The sequence below is a fragment of the Trichosurus vulpecula genome, chromosome 8 (genome assembly GCF_011100635.1).
Source record: "Trichosurus vulpecula isolate mTriVul1 chromosome 8, mTriVul1.pri, whole genome shotgun sequence".
In the NCBI taxonomy this organism is placed as follows: domain Eukaryota; kingdom Metazoa; phylum Chordata; class Mammalia; order Diprotodontia; family Phalangeridae; genus Trichosurus; species Trichosurus vulpecula.
The window spans coordinates 154,349,772-154,377,341 of NC_050580.1; the positions used below are offsets into that span (position 1 = coordinate 154,349,772).

General features: G+C 39.9%; 1 protein-coding gene and 1 long non-coding RNA gene across 3 annotated transcripts in view; one reads left to right on the forward strand and one right to left on the reverse strand.

The window, feature by feature from the left end:
- The window catches only part of ANP32A (acidic nuclear phosphoprotein 32 family member A), a 52,093-nt gene extending 46,858 nt beyond the window's left edge, over positions 1 to 5,235 (reverse strand). Inside the window, exon 1 of the mRNA XM_036734673.1 lies at positions 5,002 to 5,235. Within this exon, the coding sequence (XP_036590568.1) occupies positions 5,002 to 5,055 (54 nt within the window). The 5' untranslated portion in view covers positions 5,056 to 5,235. The remainder of the gene's footprint in view (positions 1 to 5,001) is intronic.
- On the forward strand, positions 2,375 to 17,334 carry LOC118828211. Of its 2 annotated transcripts, none has more exons than XR_005008940.1 (3): positions 2,375 to 2,476; positions 10,829 to 10,963; positions 16,274 to 17,294. It is a non-coding gene; the product is annotated as an uncharacterized LOC118828211 (long non-coding RNA). The 2 variants fall into 2 exon arrangements; XR_005008939.1 differs by lacking the exon at positions 2,375 to 2,476 and adding an exon at positions 5,373 to 5,535 and having other exon boundaries at positions 16,274 to 17,334.
- Positions 17,335 to 27,570: the final 10,236 nt, after the last annotated feature.

Sequence of the window (27,570 nt, forward strand, 5' to 3'; positions counted from 1 at the left end):
AGCAAAGACTGTTTCATTTTTGTCTTTGTATGCCCAATGCCGAGCCCATAGCAGGCACTTAATATACACTTACTGAATGAATGTCCGAATACATACTTTTTCCTACTCCATATAAGCTATGCCCAAATTTTCATAAAAAAGGTATTGCCCAAGAGCTATTCCTAGCCTTTTTCTGGACCCCAAACCCCAAAGGGCTTTTACTTTGAAGTGTCCTTGCACTTGAAATGTAGTGGGAGAGTCAGGAAACACTGGATGGAGATTGAATCGAGTTACTCCTGCTTTGGAGAATCTGGATCAGTTAGCCACTTAATTGAAAGTAGCCTTATGTCCAGAAAATCATGAACTTAACCAAACTCATGTTCTTGAAAAATATACAAAAGAGGGCTTCTCTTAACGTGAGTTAACCAGTAATATTTTCCAGTTTTTGCTCTAAGTATCAGACCTTCAGGATATATGTATATATGTATGTTTGTGTGTGTATGTATATATGTGTATATATAGTCTCACCCCCTTTCCCCAATAAATACCATTTGTTCCTTTCGTCACTACTATAACAATAAAATAGATAAGTGTGTGTATACATTTATAGAATCAATCTCCAATTGTCTGCTTTGTTCCCACCCCACCCTCCAAAACTTCCAATGATCTTTTAAGAATCCTGGGTCCCATAGCTTCTAACTATTCTGCGAATATAATCATCAGCCCAGATGAAATGTAACTAGGTAAGTAAGACGGCCGCAAAACCATCCTATGATGTATCCTAAAGCCTAATAATAATGTTTTCTTTCATTACCGCAAAAGGGGGATCCCCTCATTGAGGCTGATAGGAGAACAGCATAACCCTGGATTTATGTGTTCACAAGAAAGCTCCTTCACTCACGATCAAAGGATCTGGCAACAGGTGGTTGCAACTCAGATATTTTAACCTGTAAGATGTTTGGCTAGTCAAGCCTCACAGAAGAGCCTCCGTTCCAAAAATAATGCTGCTGTTTAAAAAGTGCCCCAACCCAAGAGCAGTGAACATTAATTTTGCTCTGTGAAAATAAACAAGAGGAAGACCTAGAATATAAGGATTTTGTCTGCTTTAAAAAAATATCCTATTTCCTTTTAGTTTAAGGGAAATATTCATAACCTTAATCTCCTCAAAAGAAAAATAGGGGGGTTGGGGGGGGCGGGAGGACTCTAGGACTTCCACTAAACGCTGACAGCCAGCGGAGGCGCTGTAATAACCTACTAGAAACAGAAAGAACGCGACCTACCTTCCCGGAGAGCCCAGCCCAGGAAGGCGTTTTCCCAACTCATCAATAATTCGTTCCCTCCCGAAGGAAGCGGCTGCTGCTGCTGCTGTTGCTGCGGGCATCAGAGATCAAAAGTCTTGTGCATTTAACGTCTCCCCCCACCCCCCCCCCCCAAAAAAAAAGAAAGAAAAAGAAAAAGATCGCGTTTGCCCCACCTTCGGCCAGTTCCAGTGAAATAATGTTAGGCTTAAAAAAAAAAAAAGCAATGTCGATGTAAAAGTTAACTCCGAGGTTCAGGGTGAGAAAAATACAGGAGGAGGGTAAAACACTGGGGTAGGGAAAGGACCGCGGGAGGAAGAGAACCTGAGTCGGTGTGGCCGTTTACACTGAGAATTCAATCCTTTCAATGTTACTACTCCAAAGAACATAGACAACAACAGCGTTCCATTTAAAGATACAGGACATTCCACTTAAAGATACCGGGCGACTCCAAGGGAGCGGGAGACGTCCCTGCAGAGAAGCCACGAAATATGGGTTCCTTATTCACCCTCTCCGGCCCCTAAGCCGCCCCCCAAAGAAAGACCAGGCGGAGGCGGCCAAGCTCTGGATCGGTCACTCTACTATCAGTCATCTCGTTTGCAAACTAGTCCTGTGGTGCGGGTTCGGAGATGGCGCAAGACTTAATATTTTACCTTTATTTTCTCCCCTCCCCAGTGACAACAGCCACAGTGACAAAATGGCAGCTCTCTGCGCTGGCAGTCATGTTCCACACACACGCAGAGCGCAGTGAAAGCGCCCCTAGAGCCTTCGCTGCAATTCCGGAGCAACCTTCTCCCACCTCCCCCCAAGAACCATAAAGTACACCTCTCTTGTTAACCTCAGAGCGGAGGAGGAGAGGGGTGCTGGCCGTTTGAACACCTCGGGCTCCAAAACTGCCCCGGAGAAGGAATATTGACTATTTTAAAGAGCTCAGGTTCACGGCTATCAGATTGTCTCGCTCAGCCGCCCTCCCTAAAAGACATACGCACACCCTTGTCCCACATCTCCCTCCCCGAGTATCGCACAGATCCTCATGGAGACAGTCGCCTTCATTTCAAACCCAGCATTTTTCTTTTGCAGCTCGATGGGGGAGGGGGGGGCGGGACGGGAGAAACCCAGGAAAAAATGGCTGCTCGTCCTATTTCAGCTTCAACGCGGTGTTGCCAGCCCCCGGGACAAAGTTGAGAAAGGATTTGGAGGTGTGTACAGGGGGGCTAGGGAAAGGGGAGGTTTTGGGGGGCGCTGGGGGCGCTCTCTCGAATCCTTTCGGAAAGAAAGCAAAAATACACGCACCCACTTCTCTCCTCTCCTTCCCAACCCCCTTTGTCTCTTATTACCCTGTTTTCTTACCAAACAACAAGCAAACTGCCCCCCTCCTCCCCCACTAATGCCCAACCACTCCCCATTGGAGTGAAGCGGGGATCTGGGGAAAAAAGAATACGAAGGGTAGGGGGTGGGGGGAGGGAGGACGCGTGTGAAATATCGTTTAGTATGCGCGTCGTATTCCCCTCCCCCCTCAACATAAGACACGAAGACTTTGTGAAGTTTAAAGAGCGGGTTCGATTCGCTCCCCAATCTCTCTTCTATTAGGTTAAGAATGTTTTTAGAACCCACCACTTGATCCACATCATCGCCCAACGCTGGCCTCAGCCCTTCCCTCCGCCCCCCCACCCCCCACCGGGGAACACAGCTCTAGGTCTTCTCTACGGCTGGGTGGGGGTCGTTAAAGTAGGCGGCCAGACCAGTCTTCCTGCAGACTACACGCGGCACCCCCCCCAACCTCATCCCCTAAACCTTACAGCAGTTATCCACAGATGTGATATGAAAACATTACAAAATATTTATAGTAATTCTCCCTTTTCGATGAGCACCCCCTCACCTAACAAACCATAAAACACGCAAATAAGAGTGTACACAACTGCGTTATGGCAGTGTGGGCACAGGACAAATCTTGGTTTCAAAAGTCAAACCGAGGTTTAGGGGAGAAATTATGGGAGGAGAAGTGGAGGAAGGGAGGAGAGAAGGGAGGAAATGGGTGGAAAGGTTCCATCTTCCCCAAGGATTAGTCTCTACTGGGGCGGGCGGAGGGGGTGGTGGTGTTGGGGTCCGCTTATAACGCTTTCAAAGTTGTCTACGCGCCCAGTCTACGAAACCCATCGTCTCCCGGGTTTCAGCGATAACCTCGTCTCTTCCCGCCCTGCGCCCCTTCGAAAGGGAAATTGGGCGAGACGACCATAACCCCGGTCCTTGTATTTTTGAAGTATAAACAACCTCAATCTTCTCCAAAGAGGGGGTATAAACTAAGTCGATACAGCAAGAATGATCGTGGTAATTAGTGCATACACTCCACCTTCCCCTTTTCTAGGGTGTGTGTTTTGCAAGATGCTCTCTCGTTTCCCATCCATTTAAGTTTCTTCCGTCAGTGCTACCGCCGCTGCCCAATCAATAAAAGCGAAGGGAGGTAAGCTCCGATCCCAGAGATACAGGTTTTCTGGTGCTCGCATAAATCTGGACACAGCCAATACCCACCACCGCCACCAGCCATGGACTGCTTGCGTCCTGACAAACTTTCTTGTTCTCGTTTATTCAGCCAGGCGCCCAACAGCTGCCTAAGTGCTAACCGCGGAGGAAAAAAAAACCGGGGTGGAATGCTCGTTTTAGGGGGCAAAAAGCCCTTCACCTTTGTGGAGGGCAGGGTTTGCGGGGCACTGGAGTGAGAAGGGGGACACATTGCCTTTTACTAACTTGAAATCGCTTTCAAGGGGGGGGGGGAGGCGCGGTGATTTCAAACGTCTTCTCCCTTTAAAAAAAATCCCCTTTTAATTTTTTTTTGGGGGGGGTGGAGGAGGAGAAGAAGAATCCTCAGCATCTGGAGGGAAGGTGAGATAGAGTGAGGGAGAAAGAGGAGAAAGAGGAAGGGAGACAGAGAAAGGGAGGGAGGGAGGGGGAGAGAGAGAAAGGGCGCGTTCACGAACACTACAAAGTTACAAATATGGCTCCCCCGTCTCTCGCCTGATCACTGCAAAGAAATGAAGACGCACTTTAAACTCGAACCATTCCCAACTCCACTGCATCCTCTCTCCTCACACTCTCTTCCCTGGGGGGGTACTTAGCCCAAATATATCGGGAACTAAACCCGACTCAAGAAGCACAAAACTTATTGTGTGCTGTGTGCATGGGAAGGGAGGGGGTACGGGGTGGGGGGGGATTTTCTCTCCCTTTCTTTCTTTCTTTTCTTTCTTCTTTCTTTCTTTCTTTTCTTCTTTTTTCTGGGGGGAGTGTTAAATTCTGAAGGCAGACCCTTCTTCCTCCCCCCTCCCCTCCTCCTTCATTTATCTTTCATCCAGACACCGACTCATTGGAGCAGCGGGCTCGTAATGTGTTATTTTTTCCCTCATTCTCTCAGACCATAACGCGTGCGCCTTCTGGCCCCCCAATGGGGTGTGCACACATACACACACACTCACACACACACATATACACACACACAGACACAGACACACACATACACAGGTAGTCACACACCAAGGGCAGCGGCGGCAGCGGCAATAGCAGCCGGAACATGCATGGCCATTGCAACCCCCACAACCTTGCAATTCATTTGCAGACAGGCTTCCCAGCCTACCCCACCCCCCCGCGCCAAAAAATAAAAATAAAAAATACACCACCACTACCCCCCCAAAAAAAGTGGAAATACATATAGCTATTTTTGGCAAATGCTCACATCGGAGGGCGTCCTGTTCCGCAGCTCTAAATGAATCCGTTTCTCCATTTCCATCTCTCGCTCCCTCTTTGCAGAAGTCTCCCGCTTGGGCGGTATTCAATCAATAAACCCCGAACCCACGGCAGCGCGTTTTAGGACTTTGAAGGCTCAACCAGCTCCGCTCGGTTCTCGAGCCCCCAGCACCCGCGGCGCACACTAACCTGATCGCCGCGGAGGCGGGTTCTGTGGGCCCCCTCGGCGGAGCGACGGCGGCCCTGACCAATCATTAAGCAGGGCTTCCCGGCGTTGGCCAATAAAGACGCCGGCGGCGGAGGCCAAGACCAATAGGCGAACGGCGGAGCGGGCGGAGGGGGGGGTACTGCTCTCGGGTTGTGGTGTTGGAGACGGACCCCTTAGATTTCGGGGCGGCTGGAAAGAGCTGCGGCCGTTCGGCGGCAAAGTAGGGGGGAAAAAAAGGTGACGGTACCTCGAGGTGCCGAACCGCCATGACTAGCCGCCGCCGCCTCGGCGTTATTCCCGGGGGCGGGGCCGCAGGTGCGTTATGTCGGGGGGGGGGCGGGCGGCTTCCGCGTTGTGCCGGGGGAGGAGAGGGGGACGGATAACGGGGTGGGGGGCCAACACCGCGGGCTCTGGGACAAGGCCTGAGGAGGGCTTGGCGCGGAGCCGGGGGTCAGGCCCTCCAGTCCGCGCGGTCGCAGCGGGGCGGGGCAGGGCGGGCGAGCATCCTCCGGGGCTGCCCCCACCCCCCACTCTGCAGCCGCGCCGCGCGTGGGAAGAAGGGTGGGCGAGCCTCAAAAGGATCCGGAGTGGCGAGGGAGGACCGGGTATTCGGGGAGGGGAAGGATGTTTGTGGTTTGTCCCACCGTCCATCCCTCCATCCTCCCTCCCCCCGCTTCCTGCCCAGCCCCCCCCCCCAAGGAATTCCACTGCCCACCGCCTCCCCCCAACGTCCCATCCCCATCCCGCGGCTCAGCCATGCCCCGCACTCGTCCCCCGGGTGCCAGAGCCAAATGTAGTTCACCCTTTCCCTTCCCACCCTTCCAAATAAATAACAATTACCCTGTTGCTCCGGGGTGTTCCACGGGTGCTAGATGAACTTCTGGCGTAGCTATCAATACCCTCTCCATGGTATTTCTAAGGCTGTCAGAGAAAGATCTGCCTCGCTAGGGAGAACTCCAGAGGGAGATGCTTCCCCTTTCCTTCCCTCCCCTCCCCCCAATAAATATATGGGTGGATAAAGGAATGGGACCTTGGATGAAATAAATGATGCCACTCTTTTTTTAAAGGAGGAGGGAAAATAGAGTTGAGAGAGGTGATTCTAATAAGCTTTCTTCAGAGACCCCCCCCCCCCAGCCTTAAGACACCCTCTGGCCTTTTAGCCTGAGGGAGAGTGAAAAGTATTACAAACATATTTCCAAGACTTGGTTCATGACTTTATCTTTTGATTTTTATCAGTGACTACTTATTTGATTTAATTTAGATTACTGAGGAGCTCAAACTTGGAGAGCTTTCTTCCAAGTTTACATACTAGTTTGATAGGGGAGACCTTGGAGACCTGCATCTTGCCAAACACCCTAAATACTCCTTTACTTCCATAACTGTTCATCAGTGAAAGTGAGTAATAGGTGTCAGTTCAGCAGCGTTACATGGGTCATTCTTGTTCTTTGCTTTGGTTAAAGTTTAGAGGCATAGACTCATTTTGTGAGTGGGGAATGGCCCTTAGAGAAGATCTTTTCCAGCCCCCACATTTTGTAGTGAGAAAACTGGTCCAGAGAGGTTGTAACTTGCTGAAGGTCAGGCAGCAAATTAGTGGTAGAGCCTGAGACTAACCTGACTTTCCAGTTATAGGATTGTAGAATTTCAAGCAGGGTGGCACCTTCGAGATCATTTAGGCCAACCCCCTCATTTTACAAATAAGGAAACTGAGGCCTGGAGAGATTAAGTGATTTGCCCAAGTCCAAGGCCCTTTGTACTGTGCCATACTTTGTGCAATGTACCTATTTCCTCATCACCAAAAATATCAATGACAGCTTTTCTGCCAGATCTGTTGTATGAGTTTTGGTGGGGAGGGTGGTAGGGAGCAGACTTGATGTATATACAATAAATGTGAAATATTGTTTCATAATTTTCCAATACAGTTTCAATTTTTTTTACATGTAAAAAATTCTTTCAGTGGAAGAGGGAATCAAAAGGGACAGGAAATAAACAGTACACATTTATATAAACAAATAGAATATATACACTGGGGAGAGAACTCTAGTCACCATAGGATATTAAGCTGATGGATTACAGATATAGGCCTCTCACTAGAAAATGGCACAGGGCATTATTAACAGAAACATATTTGCTTTAGTTAGTTCTCATTTTCTGATGAAATACCAAGTAATAAATGAAACATAAAAGGGTGAAATAATATTTAAATTTTGACTAGCAAGGAAATAAAGAATAAAGAGTATAAGTAAAGATGTTACCTTTCCAACTGTGCCTATATTTTTCATAGCAGGTTAGTTTAACTTTTTTTCTATCATTGGATAGTATGTGTTCAGGGGCAAGATGCCTATCTTTATAATCTGACTTCAGCCTTGTTAACCTTCGAAACAAATATATTTCTATAATCAAATTATTTATGTCAGTAGTTCTTTGATGTGAGTATTCTCTCTATGACTACATAGATAGATTTTGAGAATTGCTGTGGTTGAAAAATCATCACCCTTCAACCAGCTTCCTGATGATGAGCTTCTTTCCTTGTCCTTGCAAGATGGACAAACACATCCATCCTTAGGCTTTTGCAGCTTTGTTAGGATCTTCTAGCCCTTTTGCTCTGGTCTTTGAGAACTTGAGGCACCACTAATCCCATCACTGTAATAAGGAAATCAAAAATTATCTTTTTTTTTCCTCTTAATGTGCTGTGGGGTTTTGTGTATGTGTGTTTTGCAGAAAAAATATGGCCTGGAGATAGCAATCTACCTAGTTTGCCCGTGACTCAGTTGCTACTTAAGGATATATCAAATGTATTAAGAATGTATCAAAACAAACCTCAGAAAAACTTATCCAAGAACACTTTGATTCAACATAATATGTGGTAACTGTGTAACACAGCAGCATAGAAGTTACATGGTTTTAATAAAAGGATCTTTTGCTGCAAATCCCAGGGGTCAACTAATGATTTTAAGACACAGAAATAATTAAACAATTTAAAATTGTTTCAGCAAAAACAAAACCTTAGCAGATATTCATATTCAGTATGTGTGTATGTATTATCATACTCAGTGGAGCTAGTACTATAAATACATAACTGTTTTGATAATAAATTCACATCTCCAAGTAACTAAATTTATTTCTGAGCTGAGGAATATAATATAACCTGTATTGCAGAAGAGGGAAAGTGTTCTTTTGCCACCAGAATAGCCATTATTACCTGGCCAATCAGGTTTTGAAACTGTATAGATGAGCCCCAATCAGTTTCTCCAAGTAGAGGGGAATTGAATATTTTATGTAAGTACTAGAAATAGTAGGATAAAACAGCCTCCTGCTACACAGAGTATATGTGAAATATGAATGTGTGTGTATAAATATTTGATATATATCATATAATGTGTGTATATATATCTACTAATATATATGCTACACAGATTATATGTGAAATGTGAATGTATATATGTTGTATATCATATATAACGTATATGTAAAAACATGAAAATAACCCTTCCTTCGGAGAGTTGGAGAAGAAGAGGTTGATGAAAAGACCCAGTCCCATTTTGTAGAAGCATATTTGTTTCATCCATTTTCATAGTAGATTTTACATAGGAGCTTAGAATATCATTCTTTCTCTTTTCTACTAGATAAGAAGCATCACACTACATTCATACTTCAGAATAACCACTAAACATTGAAGTAATCTGAACAGTAGAATCTATAGTAATAGCTTACATTTTACATAGTACATTATGGTTTTCAAAATGATTTGCCTACATATTAATTCACTAGAATTGCCCAACAGCACTCAGAAGTAGGTATTTCAAGTATTATCCCCATTTTATAGAGGAGAAAACTGAGAATAGAAAGTGTTTGTGACTTAACCAAGCTCTGACAGTTAAGTGGCAGAGCCAGACTTAAACCTATCTCCAGACATCGAGTTCAGTGCTTTTCCCACTATATCACCACTACCCCCGCAACTGCCCTTTGATCCCAGACCATTCTAGAAGGTATTTGTATTTTTCCTGTAGAGATTTAAAAAAAGATGTTTTCTTACTCTGTTTTGGAATTATTTTAATTTTTGCAAAATGCCTCCTATCTAGCTTGAATCTCTTACCTATTAGCAATAATCTCATCTGATATTACTATATAGCATTTCACTGGTTGCAAGGCATTTTCCTCTCAACCACTCTGTACAGTAGGTAATACAAATATTATTATCCCCTTTTTGCAGATGAAGAAATTGACTTAGGTGAAATGACTTACAGGAAATTAGATCAGGCCTGCACAACGTGGGGCTTACCAAAGGATTTTGGATGGCCCTTGAAAAATGTAGGATTGCCACTGTGTAGTCTTCTATTTGTCACATGACCCGAGGCAACCAACCATCGTCAGTCTGTCTCTGGTCTAACCTATCTTCGTCCTGAAGAAGTTTAGGCTATTTTAATTTTGGCCCCTACCTACTGCCAAGTTGTGCAGGTCTGACTTAAACAGTAAATGTCCAAAGCAGTTTTGACCTGGCCTCAGTTTTCTTATCTGTAAAATAAGGGAATTGGATTAGATCATTTTAGAGGACCCTTCCCATCATCCTTTGACTAGCTCATTTGCTCTTTTGAGTGTAAGTGAAGATTAAAAAGTTAGCATCCTCCTCATGAGTACTCATAATAATTAGAAGATGGAGCTTAATTTTTCTTCCGACTGAATAATGTACACACTAAAACCTGTCCACTGCTTTGGGAAACATGGTACAGTTCTGGTCCCTGGAATTAAAAGACAGTTATTACAGCAAAGTATCAGTGTGATTGTTTTCCTTATAGTATGTATTTTAAATAGTTTTTAGGAGTGTAGATTATTCCTTTAAAGTCTAATGTTAACCAACACATTAAATTAAAGTGATATTTGAATAAAAATGTGTTGAAATTATATGTAAAATGTTTACTTTTAAAAATTGCCTTTGGCTTTAAAAAGGATTTGATTGTACTTTTCCAAAGATTAGAGGTTACTACCTATCAATTTTATGTATTTACTTAATATATATTTAAATATATTTAAAAGGCAAGGGAAGAGAAGTATTTTTTTTGGAGGGAGGGAGGCAGGGCAATTGGGGTTAAGTGACTTGCTCAAGGTCACACAGCAAGTGTATCAAGTGTCTGAGTACAGATTTGAACTCAAGTCCTCCTGACTCCAGGGCCATTGCTCTACTTGCTACACCCTCTAGCTGCCTCATATTTATTTATTTAGAGGTATTTTGAACTTAAGCACTTGTGTTGATATTTAAATTCCCTGCTTGATATACATGCGTCAGAATCATCACATGAAAATGTTATTACGTATGTCATTCTTAAAAGCAATAAAAAGTTAAGTGCTCTAGCTTTTAAAGATGTCTTACTATTTCAAAAATAAGAAAATTCAAATATTTATCCTCCATTTGGAATTACTATTTAAGAGAATTATATTAAAAATAAGCATTAGAAAACCAGCTTAGTTATTAAGTTGTTATACATAGTTATTAAGGAAAATTTGAAGTAAACAGCAGTCACAATGAACCTATGTTTCATCTTCAACAGAATAACCTAAGATGTAAGAAAGCATTTTTCAAAAGCAGTAAAAGATTTGTATGTTTGTGTTTTAGAGCAAGAATAAATGTTTTAGAAACAAATAATGGAACAATGTTTGAAAAAAGAATGTATAGGCTACCTGGGTGCAATTGAAGAAGACACTTGAAAGAGCATACAAAGAAAAAACCTCATTCATTCAGACTACAAATGTGAGTATGATAATTCAGCCTGGGTCAAAGTTAACCTTTTCATAGTCTCAGAACAAAACATTTATTAGATGAATGAATTGCTTAAATGAAATTATAAAGGACATAAATTACAAAAGAAACATCCCTACTTAATGAAACAGGGCCCTCAGAACCTCTATTTGGTAACAACACCAAATTAACAGTTTGGTACTCTATATTGTATGTACTTGAAAGTAGTAAAACTGCATTCAAAAGTTTTCTAGATTCCACTTTCAACTAATTTAGACTAATTTTCATGTAATTGAATCTTTTGTAAAAGGTGAGACCTCTGAAAATAGGGTATCTGGAAATATTGAAACCTAGTAGTAATTCACGGCGGCAGAGATGTAATGTTTTAAACTCTGTCATGAGTGACCATACCAAAGGAATGAACTCTGCTGCATTAGACTAGGCCTTCAAGTGAAAATGTCAAAGAACTACAACTTTGACCCTTATAGACTGCTTGCAATAACCTGGGCCAAGAATTTACTTCTAATGGTAAAAAAAAAAAAAATATGGCATTTCTGATCAGTGAATTTTTAAAATATATTTAAAAGACAAATAAGTGTGACAAATATGCCATACTAAAAATCTGCTGATAGCTTATGATTCTCTATTCTAATGGAGAGAATTAGTAGCATGGATAATCCTTAACAGTAAGCAAGCCAAACAATAATTTCTATTTGGCTTTGGGAACATTACTGTCTTGGGCTATCTATGTGTCTGATATTCCAAGTCTTCACAATGATTCAAACTAAGGAAACAGTATGATAAAGGTCTGTCTATAGGACCTTATACTCAGCTCAACTCCTTTCCTTCCCCACTCTCTGTTGGGAATAGATTACATCACCTCTCAGACTAACACAAAGAGCTAACTTAAAAGCAGAGTTGACCTCTGAGCTAACTTGTTCATTCACACCTTCTCTGGAGTAGAGATATAATTGATTTGGCTTAAAAGGCCTCCTCTTACGTCCCTTTCTAGTCTATAGTAAACAAGGATATTGTATATGCCAACAAAGTGCTTAACTAAGCTGAGTAGATGATATGAAAATTTGAGAGTAAGAATTAACATGGGATAATCCACAGTGGAGAGATATGATTGTAAACTATAAAGGTTAATCCTAAAATATAAAATCAAAAAATAGGACTCATTTTATACTTTTTTTTTAAAGTAGAGGAGAATGAAGGGATCTCTAGAAACCTAATGATACATGATAGTGAGGAACAGTAATGGATTGTCACTAATGGGTTGGTGAACACTGCTCTGTAGACATTTTAAACCCTCTAAACAGAAGAGTACACTGTTAGGTAAAAGGGGAAGATGTAGGTAGTAAAGACACTTGGTTTATTGATATATATGGTACTGTGCAAAAGGGAAGAAGAGTGATTCAAGTCAGGATATTGCCTTTTTCAAGGACAGTTTCTAAGAAAAAAATGCTGGCAGTAAAAGAAAAGTGAAAGTCACAGGTACATCAGTGATCCTAATTCCAAGGACTAGAAGGGCAGTATCAACAATTCAAAAGATTTCTGAAATAACTGCATAAAGGAAATGTATTGTCATCTTTTACATAATTCTGGGCCAATAAAATTCCATTTGGGAGGCTTCACCTGGGAAAAGCAGTTATCATGTTATACTAACCACCAAAGAGATGGTTCTAAAATTCAGATGTAACTATTCCACCTCCCTCTTCAATAAAATCCAGTAGCTCCCTAGAGATAATAGGCATGTTTGGCATTTAAAGTACTTTATAACCTGGCCTCTTCCTATCTTTCCAGTCTTACACATTATTTCCCTCCATGCATTCTATAATCTAGTATACTGGTCTATCTCCATTCTCCAGGCTTTTGAACTAATCTCTGCCTTTTGGAATCCCTGGTTTTTTTTCAAGACTCAGCTCAAGTACCACCTTCTGCAGAAGCCCTTTCCTGCTCCTCTTAGCTGCTGGTTCCTTGCCATCTAAGGTTCCCTGGTATCTCCTTTCTGTGTATCTTGTATATACCCATATTTGTACATTTTGTCTCTCTGGGTAGAATGTTAGCCCTTTGGGACCAGGGGTATTTTTTTCACTTTGTATCCCTCTCACCAGACCCATCTATAGTCAAGACATTAATGCCTCCAAAGCAAAATATAATTTTTTTTTGGCTTGCTTGCTGTTAAGGATTATCCATGCTGCCAATTCTCTCCATCAGGATAGAGAATCACAAACTATCACTAGATTTTTAGTATGGCATATGGGGTCAGTAAAATGGCATTTGAGAGATCTTACCTGGGAAAAGCTGGTAATATCATGTTATGATGACAATTTCCCTTAATTTCATCAATGACTTGGGACCTGGGTGCTAGTGCTAGCTCTCTTACCTGTCAGCATTATGATTTGAGGTGAGTTACTTCAAAGGTGTAAAATAAAGGGCTTGGAATACGCCATTTGTAATATCTAGCTCTAATGTTCTTTGATTCTGGGTTGATCTACATATAGTTATGCCATTAAAAGAATTCAACTTGTCTTCATTCTGTCTTGACAAATATTAAGGCCTGCTTTGAATGAATGGAAATGTTTCATAAAGGACTTACTTCAGCAAGACAGGGGCAGAATTAATATTCATCAATAAACAAATGCACTTGATCAAATATTTTTTAAGGAAAATGCTTCATGTTTTAAATGTTAACATTTGACATGTCTTTTTTAAGCCACGAGAATCCTCAATTTCTGTTCATGCATGCTTTGAATAGATTGTTATTCCTCCTTTTTTTCTCACAATCCATAACATTCAAGTGGTACCACAAAACTAATATAAGCCTCCATGTATTTTTTAAAAAGCATAGGTAAATGAAGAAAAGATGAGAGGTTGCTTCTAAACATTTTTTTTTGGTTTAAGTAACTTTCTTCTTTAAATGAAAGTCAAATGGCAATAGATGTGGCTATTGTTAAGTGATGGCTTTATTCCTACTGTAAACACTAACAGAATAGAAACAAAAGATTTCTGATTTCTAGAACTGTTTTCAAACCATTCCAATAAAAGTTGATTTTCAGTATAAAATCTTACTTTAAGCATCTACCCAAAAATTGCATTTTGAGTTGTCTTTTATAATTCATATTTGGAAGGGTGAACTGAAAAAAGGCATTTTTGAAGTGCCTACTATGTGACAGGCACTGTGCTAAGCCCTTTAAAAATATTATCTTTTGATCCTCACAACAACCCTCTGAGAGTTGGAGATCTAGGAATAAAAAAAAATTCCCAAGCTTAATAGTAATATCACATCCTTTTGCTATTAAGCAACAGTCTCCTCTCTCTAAACTTTTTCATTTCTTCTCTAATTATGGATCACTTCAACAATTTAATTTTTATTTGTTAATTAGGAAAAATATTACTACTTTAAGGAGTTCCTTTTGCTATTGTTGATGGTGGTGGTGTTGAAAGGGTCCTTGCATGTGAAAACTACATTTTTCTTCTTTTATATACTAGAAATATTCTTGAAAGTGTGGAAGCTTTGTTTTATTGGTTTATGAGCTATTTCATGGAAAAGCATGCTAATTGAAGGCAAACCTATAAGAATATAGGATGATCAAGTTTGGCTATTCAATTCAGGGAGTGTTTTTAAAGAGCTTACCATGGGTCAGACACTGGTAGGTCCTGGCAATACAAAGCTGAGATAGTCCCGGCCCTCAAGGAGCTTATATTCTGTCAGGAAAAACAACATATACATAGATAAGTAAATACAGAATACATGCAAAGTATAGAAGGGCAGCACTAATACCTGGGAGAATCAGAGAAGGCCTCTTGTAGAAAGGGGTAGTAGCTAAGTGGTGCCTTACTGATGGGCCTGGTGTCAGGAAGGCCTGAGTTCAAATCTCTGGCCTCAGACACTTAGCTGGGTAACCCTAGGCAAGTCCCTTAACCTGTTTGCCTCAGTTTCTTCTTCTGTCAAATGTGCTGGAGAAGGAAAATGCAAACCTCTGCAGTATCTTTGCCTAGAAAACCCCAAATGGGGTCATGAAGTGTTGTACACAACTGAAATGACTGACCAATAAAAACAACAAAAAGAGGTGGCACTTGAACTGAACCATGAAGGGAGCTAATTATCCCAAGAGACAAGTGAGGAAGGAGAATGTCAGGTGTGGAGGACAGTCCTGTGCAAAGCGTGGGAGATGCAGTGTCCCACAAAACACACAAATCCTAGTACTTGTGGGAATCCCATTTCCTATGGGATTTTGTCCTACAAGATCAGGTGAAACAGTTTCCTAGAATAGAGAGTTTATTAACAGGAAACTAAATCTGAGTGGGAACAACTGCTAAATAAATCTTGCAACTTTTGCCTTTGTTTACAGATTGAGATATGAAAAAAGTATTTGCTCTTTTAACTTTTTGTACCCTTATGAAATGTTTGAATTTCCAGGGCTGCAGGTCATTGAAGCTAGTAGATTAATGTAAAACCTAGCATACTTTAAAAAAAAAAACTGCTTCATCACTTTCCCTAGGAAACACATTATCATCATTCTTTACTGATTTTATACACACGTATTTATATAATTGAGGCACTTTTATATACATTTTTTATATATTTGTACGTAGCTTATGGACAGCCTAAAATGCAATGGATAGAGGGCAGGACCTAGAGTCAGGAAGACCGTAGTTCAAATCTAGCCTCAGATACTTATTTGCTATATGACTCTGGGCAAGTCACTTAATCCTCTGCCTCAGTTTTCCATCTTTAAAATGGGGGTGATAGTAGCACCTATAAAATAAAATCTGTAAAGTGCCTCACAAACCTTAAAATTCTGCATAAATGTTGCTATTGTTATTAATATTTTACAAAAATGACTGACTCCCAAAACACAACTGTTGGCTCTATTCCTTAAACTCTCCAGAGAAAGAGATTCAATCATCTCCCTTTGAAACAAGTTCCAGCATTTTATAGCATTTGAAGTCAGAAAGGTAAAATCAAAATACTTTTAGTGGGTACTATGACAAGATAACAAAATCCCAGAGGCTAACAGCCAACCCTCTGTAGAAATAATTCTCATAATGCAGTAAACATTACTTTGCATATGACTTTAAATTCTTCTTTTCTGTTTTGCTTTCCAAGCTAAATTAGCTTAATTCCTTTAGCTTTTTTTTTTCAAATAAGGCCAATTTTGTGTGTTTTTTTTTCCTCTTAAGTTATTGAAGCCAATCTCTATGTATATGTATTGATATCCACAGATTATGTACATTTTTGTGATTCGTATTTTTAAAAACTAGTCTGCTGTATTGTTTGAACCTGCTGTTGTTGTTATTGTTAATTATTTGCAGATGCAGAAAGAAAACAACACTGATATATATCAAATGATGGAGCTGGGATCTACTAGAACTTGAATTGTCTTTGTCTCATTTATTTTGTGGTTATTGGATTGTTTAAAGCACAGACATTGGCTTTTTTCTTCCCCTTTCCACATTACTGTGTAAACATGGGACTAATATTTCATTTTCATTTTACCTTACTTAATAATCTACTCATTTCATATTTTATAAACAGTCACCATTTCATTTGCACTAATGGTAATAAATTTTTCTTTCCATTTGCATGTCTAGCTATAAACTGCTCTTCTGTTAGCAAATCCAATTTCTTAAATTACTGTAACTGAAATCCCAAATGGTTCTAGATTAAAAGTACTTTTTTTAGGGAGCCAGAAAATTAAGAACTCATATTTTTAGTGAACACACTAACCCAGACATTGATAAGAACCATAGACCATAAAGAGCTAAAGAAAAGGTGGCATGACCTCACTGAAGGAAGGGGAGAAGAAAAGGGAAGGGTGGTGCTGGCAGGGACCAAGCAGGACATTCCAGAGAGGCAATTGAGTCCAATGAGAACCCAGCAAGGCAGGATTCCAGATTGGCTGCTGTAACAAAAACGCCATAGTGGTGAAAACACTGTCTGCCTCTAGATACACCACTGGGTTTTAAATATATGAAATGATGCCAAAATAAGAGTACATGCCAAGGCTATCTCAGTCTCCTCTCATTTCCACAATGTCACAGTTGGGCAAATAGCCACAAGGGCACAGGTGGTAGAAATGAATTAGGGAGAAAAATTTGGAGTTTAGATAACAGGGTGACCCATAACTTTAATCACTAAAATATTTCACTTCTCATGAGTAAGACATTCTTATTTCACCCTCTTGAAAATTAGCAGAATAATTCAACTATATGGCCAAAGTTTATATAATATCTATAAAAGATGCAATAAATATTTATTCAATTCCTAAACTTTCCTTGTATATGGGACTTGTAAATCAAAGCTAAAATGATAGACATTTTAATGTTACTTGTTCATAATAAACTCAGAATATTTAATAAACTTTTGGTAAGTGTATGAGTCTTTATTGTGATTCTATTAAATAACCAATCAGATCCCATTCTAAAAAAATCCCCAGCAAATCATAAGTATTATAAAGACATTAAAATAAAAACCTTTGACAGCAGTTAGGCTAATGTGCTTCATGAAACTTTTGTGACCTCTTGTCGCAGTACTAATTCTGCTTGTGAAGAAAATAGACTTGGGGCAATTTATCCCTTCAGTCGGTACACAAAAGATCTTCATCCGTTAATGTCGTTAATGGTAGTATTTGGTTATGTTACTACATCTATATTGTTAAAGGATGTATAATGGCTAGAGTTAGTAGATCTAGATTGAGTCTAAGGGTTAGCTGTGCATGTATCATATAAAATATCCAAAAAGTGAATCTTTCTTATTTCCTGATACTGTGATTGTGATTTTGGTTGAGAGATCTAGTTTGAGGAGAAGGATTATATTGAGAAAGTCTTAATTTCTCTACTATCGAGTGATTAATAAAGTAGGATCTAGGGTAGAACATTGGGACTCAGAGAACCGGGGAAGCGGAGAAACAGGGAAAGTTTGTATCAAAATCATTATGCCTCCGAACTAAGGCACGGAATTTTAGTTGGGCAGTAGGATTTCTGAGCACAAGGAATCTACGAATTCCGAATCCTGTCAGTTATTTCAAAATGTTTCCAATCTGCCCTCTTCCCATTGCCACTAACCCAGCTCGAGCCCTCAGCGCCGTGTAACTGTCGCAACAAGTCCTTGTTAGTTTTGCTCCTTCGGGCCGTCTTACCTCCATACTTACCTCAGACTCGTTTAATTCAATTAATCATTTATTATGTGCCTAGTATGCGTAAGACACTGTACTGTATGTGGAGGATTCAAATACCTAGTGCTTGCCTTTAAGAAGTTTACTGTTCATTATATACAAATACCCTATAATAAAAGAATGTGAACCAAAAATCCATGAGCGCTTGAGAAGGGAGTGTTCGGTTCTAGCTGGGAAGATTCATGGGGACGGTGACACCTGAGGTTGGTCTTAAAGGAAAGAATTTTAATAGATGGAAATATGGCAAGTTCCTTCCAGTTCTAAGAGAGCAAAGACACAAAGAAGGAGGAAAGCAGACAAGAATGAGGGATGGATAGCAGTTCAGTTTGACTGGAACATGAGTGTTCAAAGAAAGAACAAGGAGAGGGATTGGCCCCGTAATTTTGTTGATACAGGGAACTATCTCTACACAGAACCCTTACAACTTATGGTCTTAGAGTTGCCTAAAATACTGAAGATGACTCGCCTAGGATCGCACCACCATTTATGCCAGAGAGGGATAAAGGGAAGTAGTATGAAAGGAAAGGACCATTTTCATTATATTATTTCCTGATAAAAATTTTTAAATGGCTTCCCAAGGTGTGTATGATAAAAATCTAAACCCTACCTCAAACCCTTCCCCCAACCTGGTACTCCCCAACGCCGTATCTTCACTCTCATCCAACAAATAGCATCATTGTCCGCTACATACAACAACCCCTGTATTCACTTCTGCCTTTGTCAAAACTGCCACCTCTAATTGATCAAGTATTTAGTACTTACTAGGTGCCAGGGCACTGGATGGATGCAGGTGATACAGACAAAAACAAAGTCATAACTCATTCTATAGGGAAAAACATAAAAGTAAATACATTGGTAACTTTTTTGAGGGGGAGGCACTAATAGCGGAAGGAAGCTAGGGATTCTAAGATGCAGTGATCAAGAGAGAGTACATTCCAGGCATGAGGGACATCGTATGTCAAAAGCATAGAGACAGAATGTCATGTATGAGAAATTGGCTAATTTGTCTGAATTTAAGCATGTGAAGAGTCAAGGAGACATGATTCTGGGGGTAATCTAGGGTTAGGGTTTGGCAAGATGTGAGCAAATAGAAAAAGGTGACAAGGGATTTGAAAAAGTGGTATAACTTTGAATTAATTAGAGGGTCAAGATTGAGAAGGGAAGAAAATGAAGCTAGATCAGAGAGTACTAAGGGGTGAAGGAACTGGTAGTCGTCATGAGATTAAAAAATAGATTAGGAAGAATAAGGCATGGGGAAGATGAAATGATAAGAGACTATAGTTAAATCAAGGAATTTCAAAATTCTGAGTCATGAAAGTGAAATACCCAAAATGCCTTATTTCAGTTCTTTTTATGCTTTAAGGCCCAGCTCAAGCCATAAAATGTTATCAGGTCATTCCAACCTTTCTCCCCTCCCTCCAATGATCTCCATCTCCTGAAATCCTGTAGTGCTTAATTCCTGAAATCTTATACCTTCACTTTCACACTTATCTGATACTGTTTTACAATTGTTATTTATACACATATACACATTAAACATATATGTACATATATTATATATAACTTCCTAAATGAGATTATAAATTATTTTGTGGATGAACAGGTTGGTTTTAGATAATACATGGAGACTTGCATGAAATAATGAAGAGTGAAATGAAAGAATGAAGAGAAAATTGCATACAGTAATAGCAATATTGTTTAAAGAATAACTGAACAACTAAGCTATTCTTAACATTATAAATATTCAAATCAACTTCAAAGGACCTATGAAGGAAGATGCTATCCACCTCCAGAGAAAGAACTGGTAAATAGAAATACGCATAGTATGCTGATATGTGTGTGTGTGTGTGTGTGTGTGTGTGTGTGTGTGTGTGTGTGTGAGAGAGAGAGAGAGAGAGAGAGAGAGAGTAATGGTGGCCTTCTGTAGTGCAGGGTGGGGAGGGAGACAATTAGGAACTTAAAAAAAAGAAAAGAACCACAGTTCATTTTGCACAAACTTCCTGGTGCTTATGTAGTGAGAGTGATGGATAGTAGATGGACAAACCAAGTTTTGCACTAATATCCACAAAATATTAAAAGATTTCAAAGGAGGTTCCTTCATTGGGGAGATGGTTTTTGGAGGACTGGAGAGAGGACAGACAAGAATTCCGTGGGATAAGTTGCGGATGGCTTGTGATTTTCACAGAAAGAGGAAATACCCACTACCAAAATGACATAAGTATCAAACTTAATTCTGACATTTCAATGAAATTGACTATGTAATAGAGATTTTTACTTGTAAGATATGATATAACTTCTATGTAGGAGTTCTCAAATTCACAAAAGGCATGTAGAAAATGACTGTAATTTATTTTAAAAAAACTGTTCTTTGTCCTCCATTCTAGAAGAGGAGCATGGCATCAGGAAGGTGATGCCACGACTTGCAAGCGAATTGGATTTAATTGAGGGAGGACTGTGCAAAGTCACCAGCCACATTTTCTTCTCCAGAGCCATCTGGGTCCAGTGGCAAGATATAGATCAAGATGACTGGAGATAGCTCCAGATATAGTAGGAGACTTTGGCCTTTTTAAGCTGAAGTCTTTCTGAGTTCTTACTTTGACTGAGGCAGTGCCCATTCAGTGATTAAGGCTGGGTAAAAAAAAAATAAGCCAAGGAATGGCCCCTTTTGCCTAATTAAAAAAAAAATCAATCTGGGAGAGGAAGATCCATAGGGTTTCTGGCCAAAACAGAAATAATTACTATTTACTTTCACTCTTAGTCCTCAGTGCCCAAACAATGACCACTAAGTGGAGCTTAGGCTGGGACCTATTGTTGGTCAATCAATGAAAGCCAGGGTGAATTGGGTTAAAAGCATGGTTTTTAAGAAAGAAATCTAGCCCATAAACCCCAAGATATCTTGCGAAGCTTCAGCCATCAGAATTTACATGCCTTTATATTCCACAAGTAAGGGTACGATACCCTATGTGGATGGAGGGAGGAGAAGGAGGGAAGGAAAGGGAAGGGAGGGAGGAAGGAAGGAACGAACGAACCAACGAATGAACGAACGAATGAACAAACTGAGTTGCCTAACTGGAACTGGCCTGTGGGTCCCCAGTGTGGCAGCTCAGACTACTTTTGACCTTCCTTCTCAAAAAGGACCATGACATCAGGAAAGTGATGTCATGACTTGCAAGTGAATTGGATTTAAGTGAGGGAGAACTGTACAAAATCATCAGCCTCATTTTCTCATCTGAGCCATCTGGGCCCAGTGGAAAGATACGGATCAGGACGACTGGAGATGGCCCACATTCAAAAACTAGAGGAAGACTGAAAGAGATCTCTCACATTTATGGTTTGAAGGAAGTTTCGTATAGAAATAAGATTTAAAAGAAGTTACAAAATACAAAATAGATTATTTTTATTATACAAATTTAGAAGCTTTTTCATGAGTGTAATCAGTATAGCTAGAAAAAGAAGTGTGGTTGTTTTTGTTCAGTCATGTCCAACTCTCCATGACCCCATTTGGGGTTTTCTTGGCAAAGATACTGGAGTTTTGCCATTTCTTTCTCCAGGTCATTTTACAGATGAGGAAACTGAGGTAAACAGGGATAGGTGACTTGCCCAGGGTCACACAACTAGTAAGTGTCTGAGGCTAGATTTGAACTCAGAAAAATCAGTCTTTTTGACTCCAGGCCTGCCACTCTATCCCCTGTGCCATCTAGCTGCCCAAGAAGAGAAACCATCTATTGGGGAAAATTTGCATCAAATATCTCTGATAAGGATCTGATATTCAGGATAAATGAGAGCCAATATAAAAGACCAATTATATTTATAAGTGGTTAAAAGCTATGAATGGTTTTGAAAGAAAAACTGTAAATGATCCACAACCATATAAAATGCTCCAGATTACTATTAATAAGAAATGCACATTAAAACAATGGTGAGGTTTCATATAACATCCATCAAATCGTTAAAGATGATAGAAGACAGAAACAGTCATTGTTGGAAGGGCTGTGGGAGGACAGGCTTACTTGGGAGCTTTGAACAGGTGAAACAATTTGCAACTATGCTAGAAGAATCACTAAAATGTGCAGACCCCTTGACTCATCAACAGCATAATGGACCCAAGCTATTCCAAGGTTAGGGGGGCAGGGTGGGAAGACCTATATATACGAGATGCTCATGGTAACATTTTCTGAGGTAGGAAGAAAAAAACACAAAACAAAATGGGTGTCCACTGATTAGGGAATAACAACAAACTGTGGACTAATATTTGAGAAGACTTGTTTGAAGTGATGTACAAAGTGATGTAAAACTGAGACAATCTACAGACATGATGACTAAAATAATGGAAATGAAAGCAAGACTAGAAGACATGAATTTAACTAAACATATTCACCTGTCTAGGGGAAGCTAGGTGGTGTCATAATGCCAAAGCTGGAGTCAGGAAAACTCATCTTCCTGAGTTCAAATATGGCCTCAGACACTAGCTCTGTGACCCTGGGCAAGTCACCTAAACCTGTTTGCCTCAGTTTCCTCATTATGTAAAATGAGTCACAAAAGGAAATGGCAAACCACTTTAGTATCTCTCCCAAGAAAACCCCAAATGGGGTCATAAAGGGTAGGACACAACTGAAATGACTGAACAACTACAGGAACAACAATCATCTGCCTTGACTCCAGAAGACTAATGATGGAACATACCTTATTTTTCTAGGAGAGAAGTGGTGGACAACAGACACAGAGAAGACTGCAATTTTGTTTGCTTCATTATATGTCCTTGTTATAAGGTGAAAGTGAGGGATGTAGGTAATTGCAATGTAGAGAAAAAAAAACCATAGCATTAAAAAAATATTTTAAAAAGGATAAAAATACATACATTTTCCCCTCCCCTTCCAAATTTTAAAGGTTTTGAGCTCTTCAAAGAGTCATTTCAAAATACACAATGGGTCATGAAAACACTATTAAAAGTAATTTATTAAAACAATAAAGTACCATTTATCCAGAATACAAATGATCCAAAAACTCAAATAACCATGATTTTTTCATACTCTTGAAGAATGGTAAAACATTCATAATGATCCCACACACCCCCTCCCAAAGCACTATATGATTGTAAAATGCATTCTGAATTTTAAAAAAAAAGATTGTATTTATCATTTTAGTATTAAGGTAAGTTTTTATACAGCTAGTATAGGAAAACTTTAGAGTAGGTGCCAGTAGAGATGATTTCTGCTCCTATTTCTTTAAGGATGAGTTGGCAGAGTTTTCTGTAAACTTTTTCTCACCTTCTATTACTCCCAACAGCTTCTCATTATCTTTATGAGGTAGTACTAGTAGTATCCTTTTTCATCACATTTACAAATAAATTTACTTTCTAAACCAGTTATTGGCCTTGGCTGTCGTATCTCTCTACCTGATGAGAAGAGTATATTTGCTTGATGATGCAGTTTCTATGTTCTTTTAGTTTCTTCTTTGTAGCAATTGATTGAAATCTACCAAACTTCCTTAAGAAATCATGATAATCTATGTCAACATTGCTTCTCTTATCTATTTCCTAAGCACTTACAGTTTGTTTAAGTAGGTGTTTGTGTGCTTATCTGTTTCTCATTTTTATTCTTCTAATTTGTTATTCATTTTGATCTTTGATCTAACAAGACAGTGGTATGACTGTACAGAGACGGCTGATTTAGAAATGACTCTCACAGTGGTAAAAAGCCATTTCCTATAGGTTAAAATATAATCAGTTTCATTTTTTGGTGATGTTATTTTGACCTTACTATGTCTAGTGCCTCCTGAGTCTCTTCTTGAAGTATTCATCACATTTGCATTTGTTTTCTGTCTATGGGCTTTTAGCGCCTCTTTGCCTGAATCAATCAAGCAAGCAATAATCTATAACTGAACTATGTTTGTAAAAATATTTTACATTGTCCATTGTCCTACCCACCTTTGAATTGAAACAATTGAGTAAATATTCAAGTCCATGTTGACTAAAATTAGAAGATCTTATTCAATTCTTTGCAGAATTTCTCCATCTTTACATACCTTGCAATGATTGCTGGCATATAAACTGTAATTATTTTCATGGTGGTCTTTTTGCAAATGACTATCAAGTATGCACCGTAATGCCAGATGACCAAATGTCCCGTGATATGATATTTCTTGTTGCTTTTGCATGTACAATAAAACCAACTGCACCAGAGCTAATTTACATTTCCAAGGAAATTCTGAGAGTCATTCTTCTACTTAGCTATTACTCCTCTCTTCCTTTGTTTCATTAATAGCAAAAATCTCAAGATCGATATGATCCAGTTCCCGTAATAATGTGTTAAGTCAAGTCAACAAGTATTTACTGGGAGCTTTCTTTGTGACAGGTACTCTACTAAGTTCTGGAATACAAAAAAGGTGTTGGTGGGGGTAATGGTCCCTACTCTTAAGAAGCTCACATTCTAATTGGGGAGGACCACATGCAAGCAGTGATGTACATACAGGGTAAATTGGAGGTAATGTCCCGCTAACAGTGGGAGTGGGGTGAGGATGGGAGTCACTGGGAAAGCCTATTTGCAGAAGGTTCAGTCATGGTCACTAGATGAGGATCTCACATTCAGAGTACCAATAATTAAGTTAATGCTTATAAAGTCTAACAACAGTGTGATTCTTAGCACCCTGGTACACCTATCTACCAATCTTCCTCTACAATCAATTTACAAGCATTTATAAAAGATTTACTGTGTTTCATCCAGACCCTGTGCTAAACACTGGGAATAAAAGTACAAACAGAAAGATAGTCCTTAGGGAGCCTACATTCTAATGGTCACAGACTATATAAAAGGAATCTTAAAGTGAGAGTAAAGATGAAGAAAGAAGTCTGGAGAGTCAGGACCAGAGCCCAGAAAGGAATGAAGAACTGGATATAGCTGGCCTAGACACTGCCCTTAAAATGGAAATTCCAAGGGGACCTGACTAGTTAGAGAAAAGGGCCACAGAAGCATAATTAAGCAGAACCAGAAGAGGGACTAGAAGCCCAAGGCCATTTTGTATTTTTTCACCAAGTACCCAGTCTACTGGTGGTGGTCCTCTTCATACCTAGCTAGGCTGGTCCTTAGGAACAGACACAGTCTGCTGCTGGAATTATACTTGAAGCCTTTGCATCATGGGAGAAACTACCAGAGCTTGTGCCCTACTGGCATAGCCTTCAAGAACCCAGAGTGACCTCCAAGCCATGGTGAGGTGCCGAAGTAGGACTTAGTAGAACTTTCCAAAAATTGGAAGGTGGGACATGTGCTATAACTCATCATAAGCCTGTCTTACATACTTTTCCACTGAGCTTTCCTGATAGTGGTGCTCCTTGTGTGAGTCTCTTTTTTCATTGTCTTCTATTCACTGATGTTCTTCTAGGTTCAATGGTAAGATAACTGCACAGAATCACTTTTGCTCTCAGTCAGTCCTTCCCTTTCCATGTACTCCTCTTATGGAATGGCTGACTTCACATCAGTTGAGCCCAGAGGATTATTTTTTCCTAGAGATGAACAGAATCCAACTGTTTTCCTTTAGTGCTGAAACAGGCATCTCTACGCTAAAAAAAATGGTTGCCAAGAGAAAAAAAAGTGCCAGGCTGTGAAGTATGTTGACTTACCAACTCAAATGAAACATTTAATGAAAACAAAATACAACTATGTCATGTCCTTCATACAAGTTCCAGCAGGGAACTTTACAATCTAGAAAAGGAATTAACAGGAGAAACTTTTATGTTTTTATTTAAAGGCTGGATAAAATTCAGCTTTCTAAAATTTGCTTGGAAGACAATTCCACAACTGTGCAGTATAATTACAGAAGCTTGGACTCCCATTATTCTAAGGCTGTATTTAGGGTATCCCAGATAGTCAACCAATTCAGACCACTAAGTGACCAGGGATAGATGATGGAAGAAATGGATGGAAGATTTTGTGGCACTGCTAAAACTGTGTACTGCATAAGCGAGTTAAAGAACTTCAAAATCAATACATAATTTTACTGGAAGCCAAGCTATTTTAATGTGGATGTAATGTGCTGAGACAACTTAGTACTAAAAGAGAAGTGTAGCATTCTGCTTGGTGTATATGTATCCATCCTACTAATAGCATGATCTGATCTGGGAGACTCATAAATAACGAGTTATGATGATCAACCTTTGAAGTAAAGTCATTTGAGATCAGGTTTGATGAAAGTCTTTGTCCACTTATGCTTCTGAGATGGTAAGATGAAAGTCTTTAGAGGTTTAAAAGACACTTATCAAAATAAAAAAATAATACATCAAATTGGGGCTTGGCGCACCAAATATGCAGGGCTGAACCTTATAACATTAGCATTTAATTTGAGGTGAAAACAAAGTTGAAGAATCCAATGATGATTAGTTCCAAGCAAATCAGAGCTCTTCAGTGTTTTGGAAGAAGAGCTAAATTGACCAGAAGTGCAAAAGGGGAAGCCTGAATTTAAAATTACATTGACAAATGACTTCTCGTTTTTCAGCCTTGATTCTCCTATGGTACCACTAGCTCTGATTTGGTCATGCTCTTAGTAGTCATTACATTTTGTTAATTTATCGTACTGCTGCTGTATGTTACACTATCTTCCCTTGCCTGACCACATCCTTATGATCCAGACACATGTAAAGTGAGGTGGCTAGTAGTAATGTAGTCTGGGTCAGTGGGTTTAGTGGATTAGCCATGGTGCTAATGAGGTTTGGGAATCAAGTTCAATCCCCACATATATCAGTGAGATACATATAGAAACACCTCCTTGGTCACCACTTGCATCCTTAAGCCTTAATTGCCTTCTAATAAATGTAATCCCTAATCTTGTCATAAGGGAGGTTGGTGAGAGAACAGATGGTTTGGTGCACCCTGGGCTTCACAACTATTGCAACAGCCTCTAAATAGTATTGTTTACTTCCAGTCTTTCCCCTCTTCAATCCCCCTTCCACAAAATGTCAAAATAATATTCCTAAAGCTTGCCTGGCCATTTCACTCTCCTACTCGAGAAATAGTAGTGGCTCCCTATTGCCTCTAGGATAAAATACAACCTTCTAAGTTTAGCTTTTAAAGCCTTTTACAATCTGGCTCCAACCTACCTTTCTGGACTTATTGTACATTACTTTTCTAGACATACTCTACTTTCTGGCCAAACTTGCTATTTCTTCCTCATGACTTCGTTTTCGGTCATTGTGCCTCTGCATAGGTTCTGTGCCTGGATGCCCTCTTTCCTTACCTCTACATCTCAGAATCCCCAGCTTCTTTCAGCTCATATGCCATCCCTTATAGGAAGTCTTCCCTGCACCCTTCCATTATTAATGCTTTCTCCTACCTTCTCAAATAATCATGCGCATACCACATGTTATATCCCTCCTTCCTATAGATTATAAACTTTTTGGGGGCAGGTATTGATTTTCTTTGTGACCTTGTACCTGTCTTTGGAGGC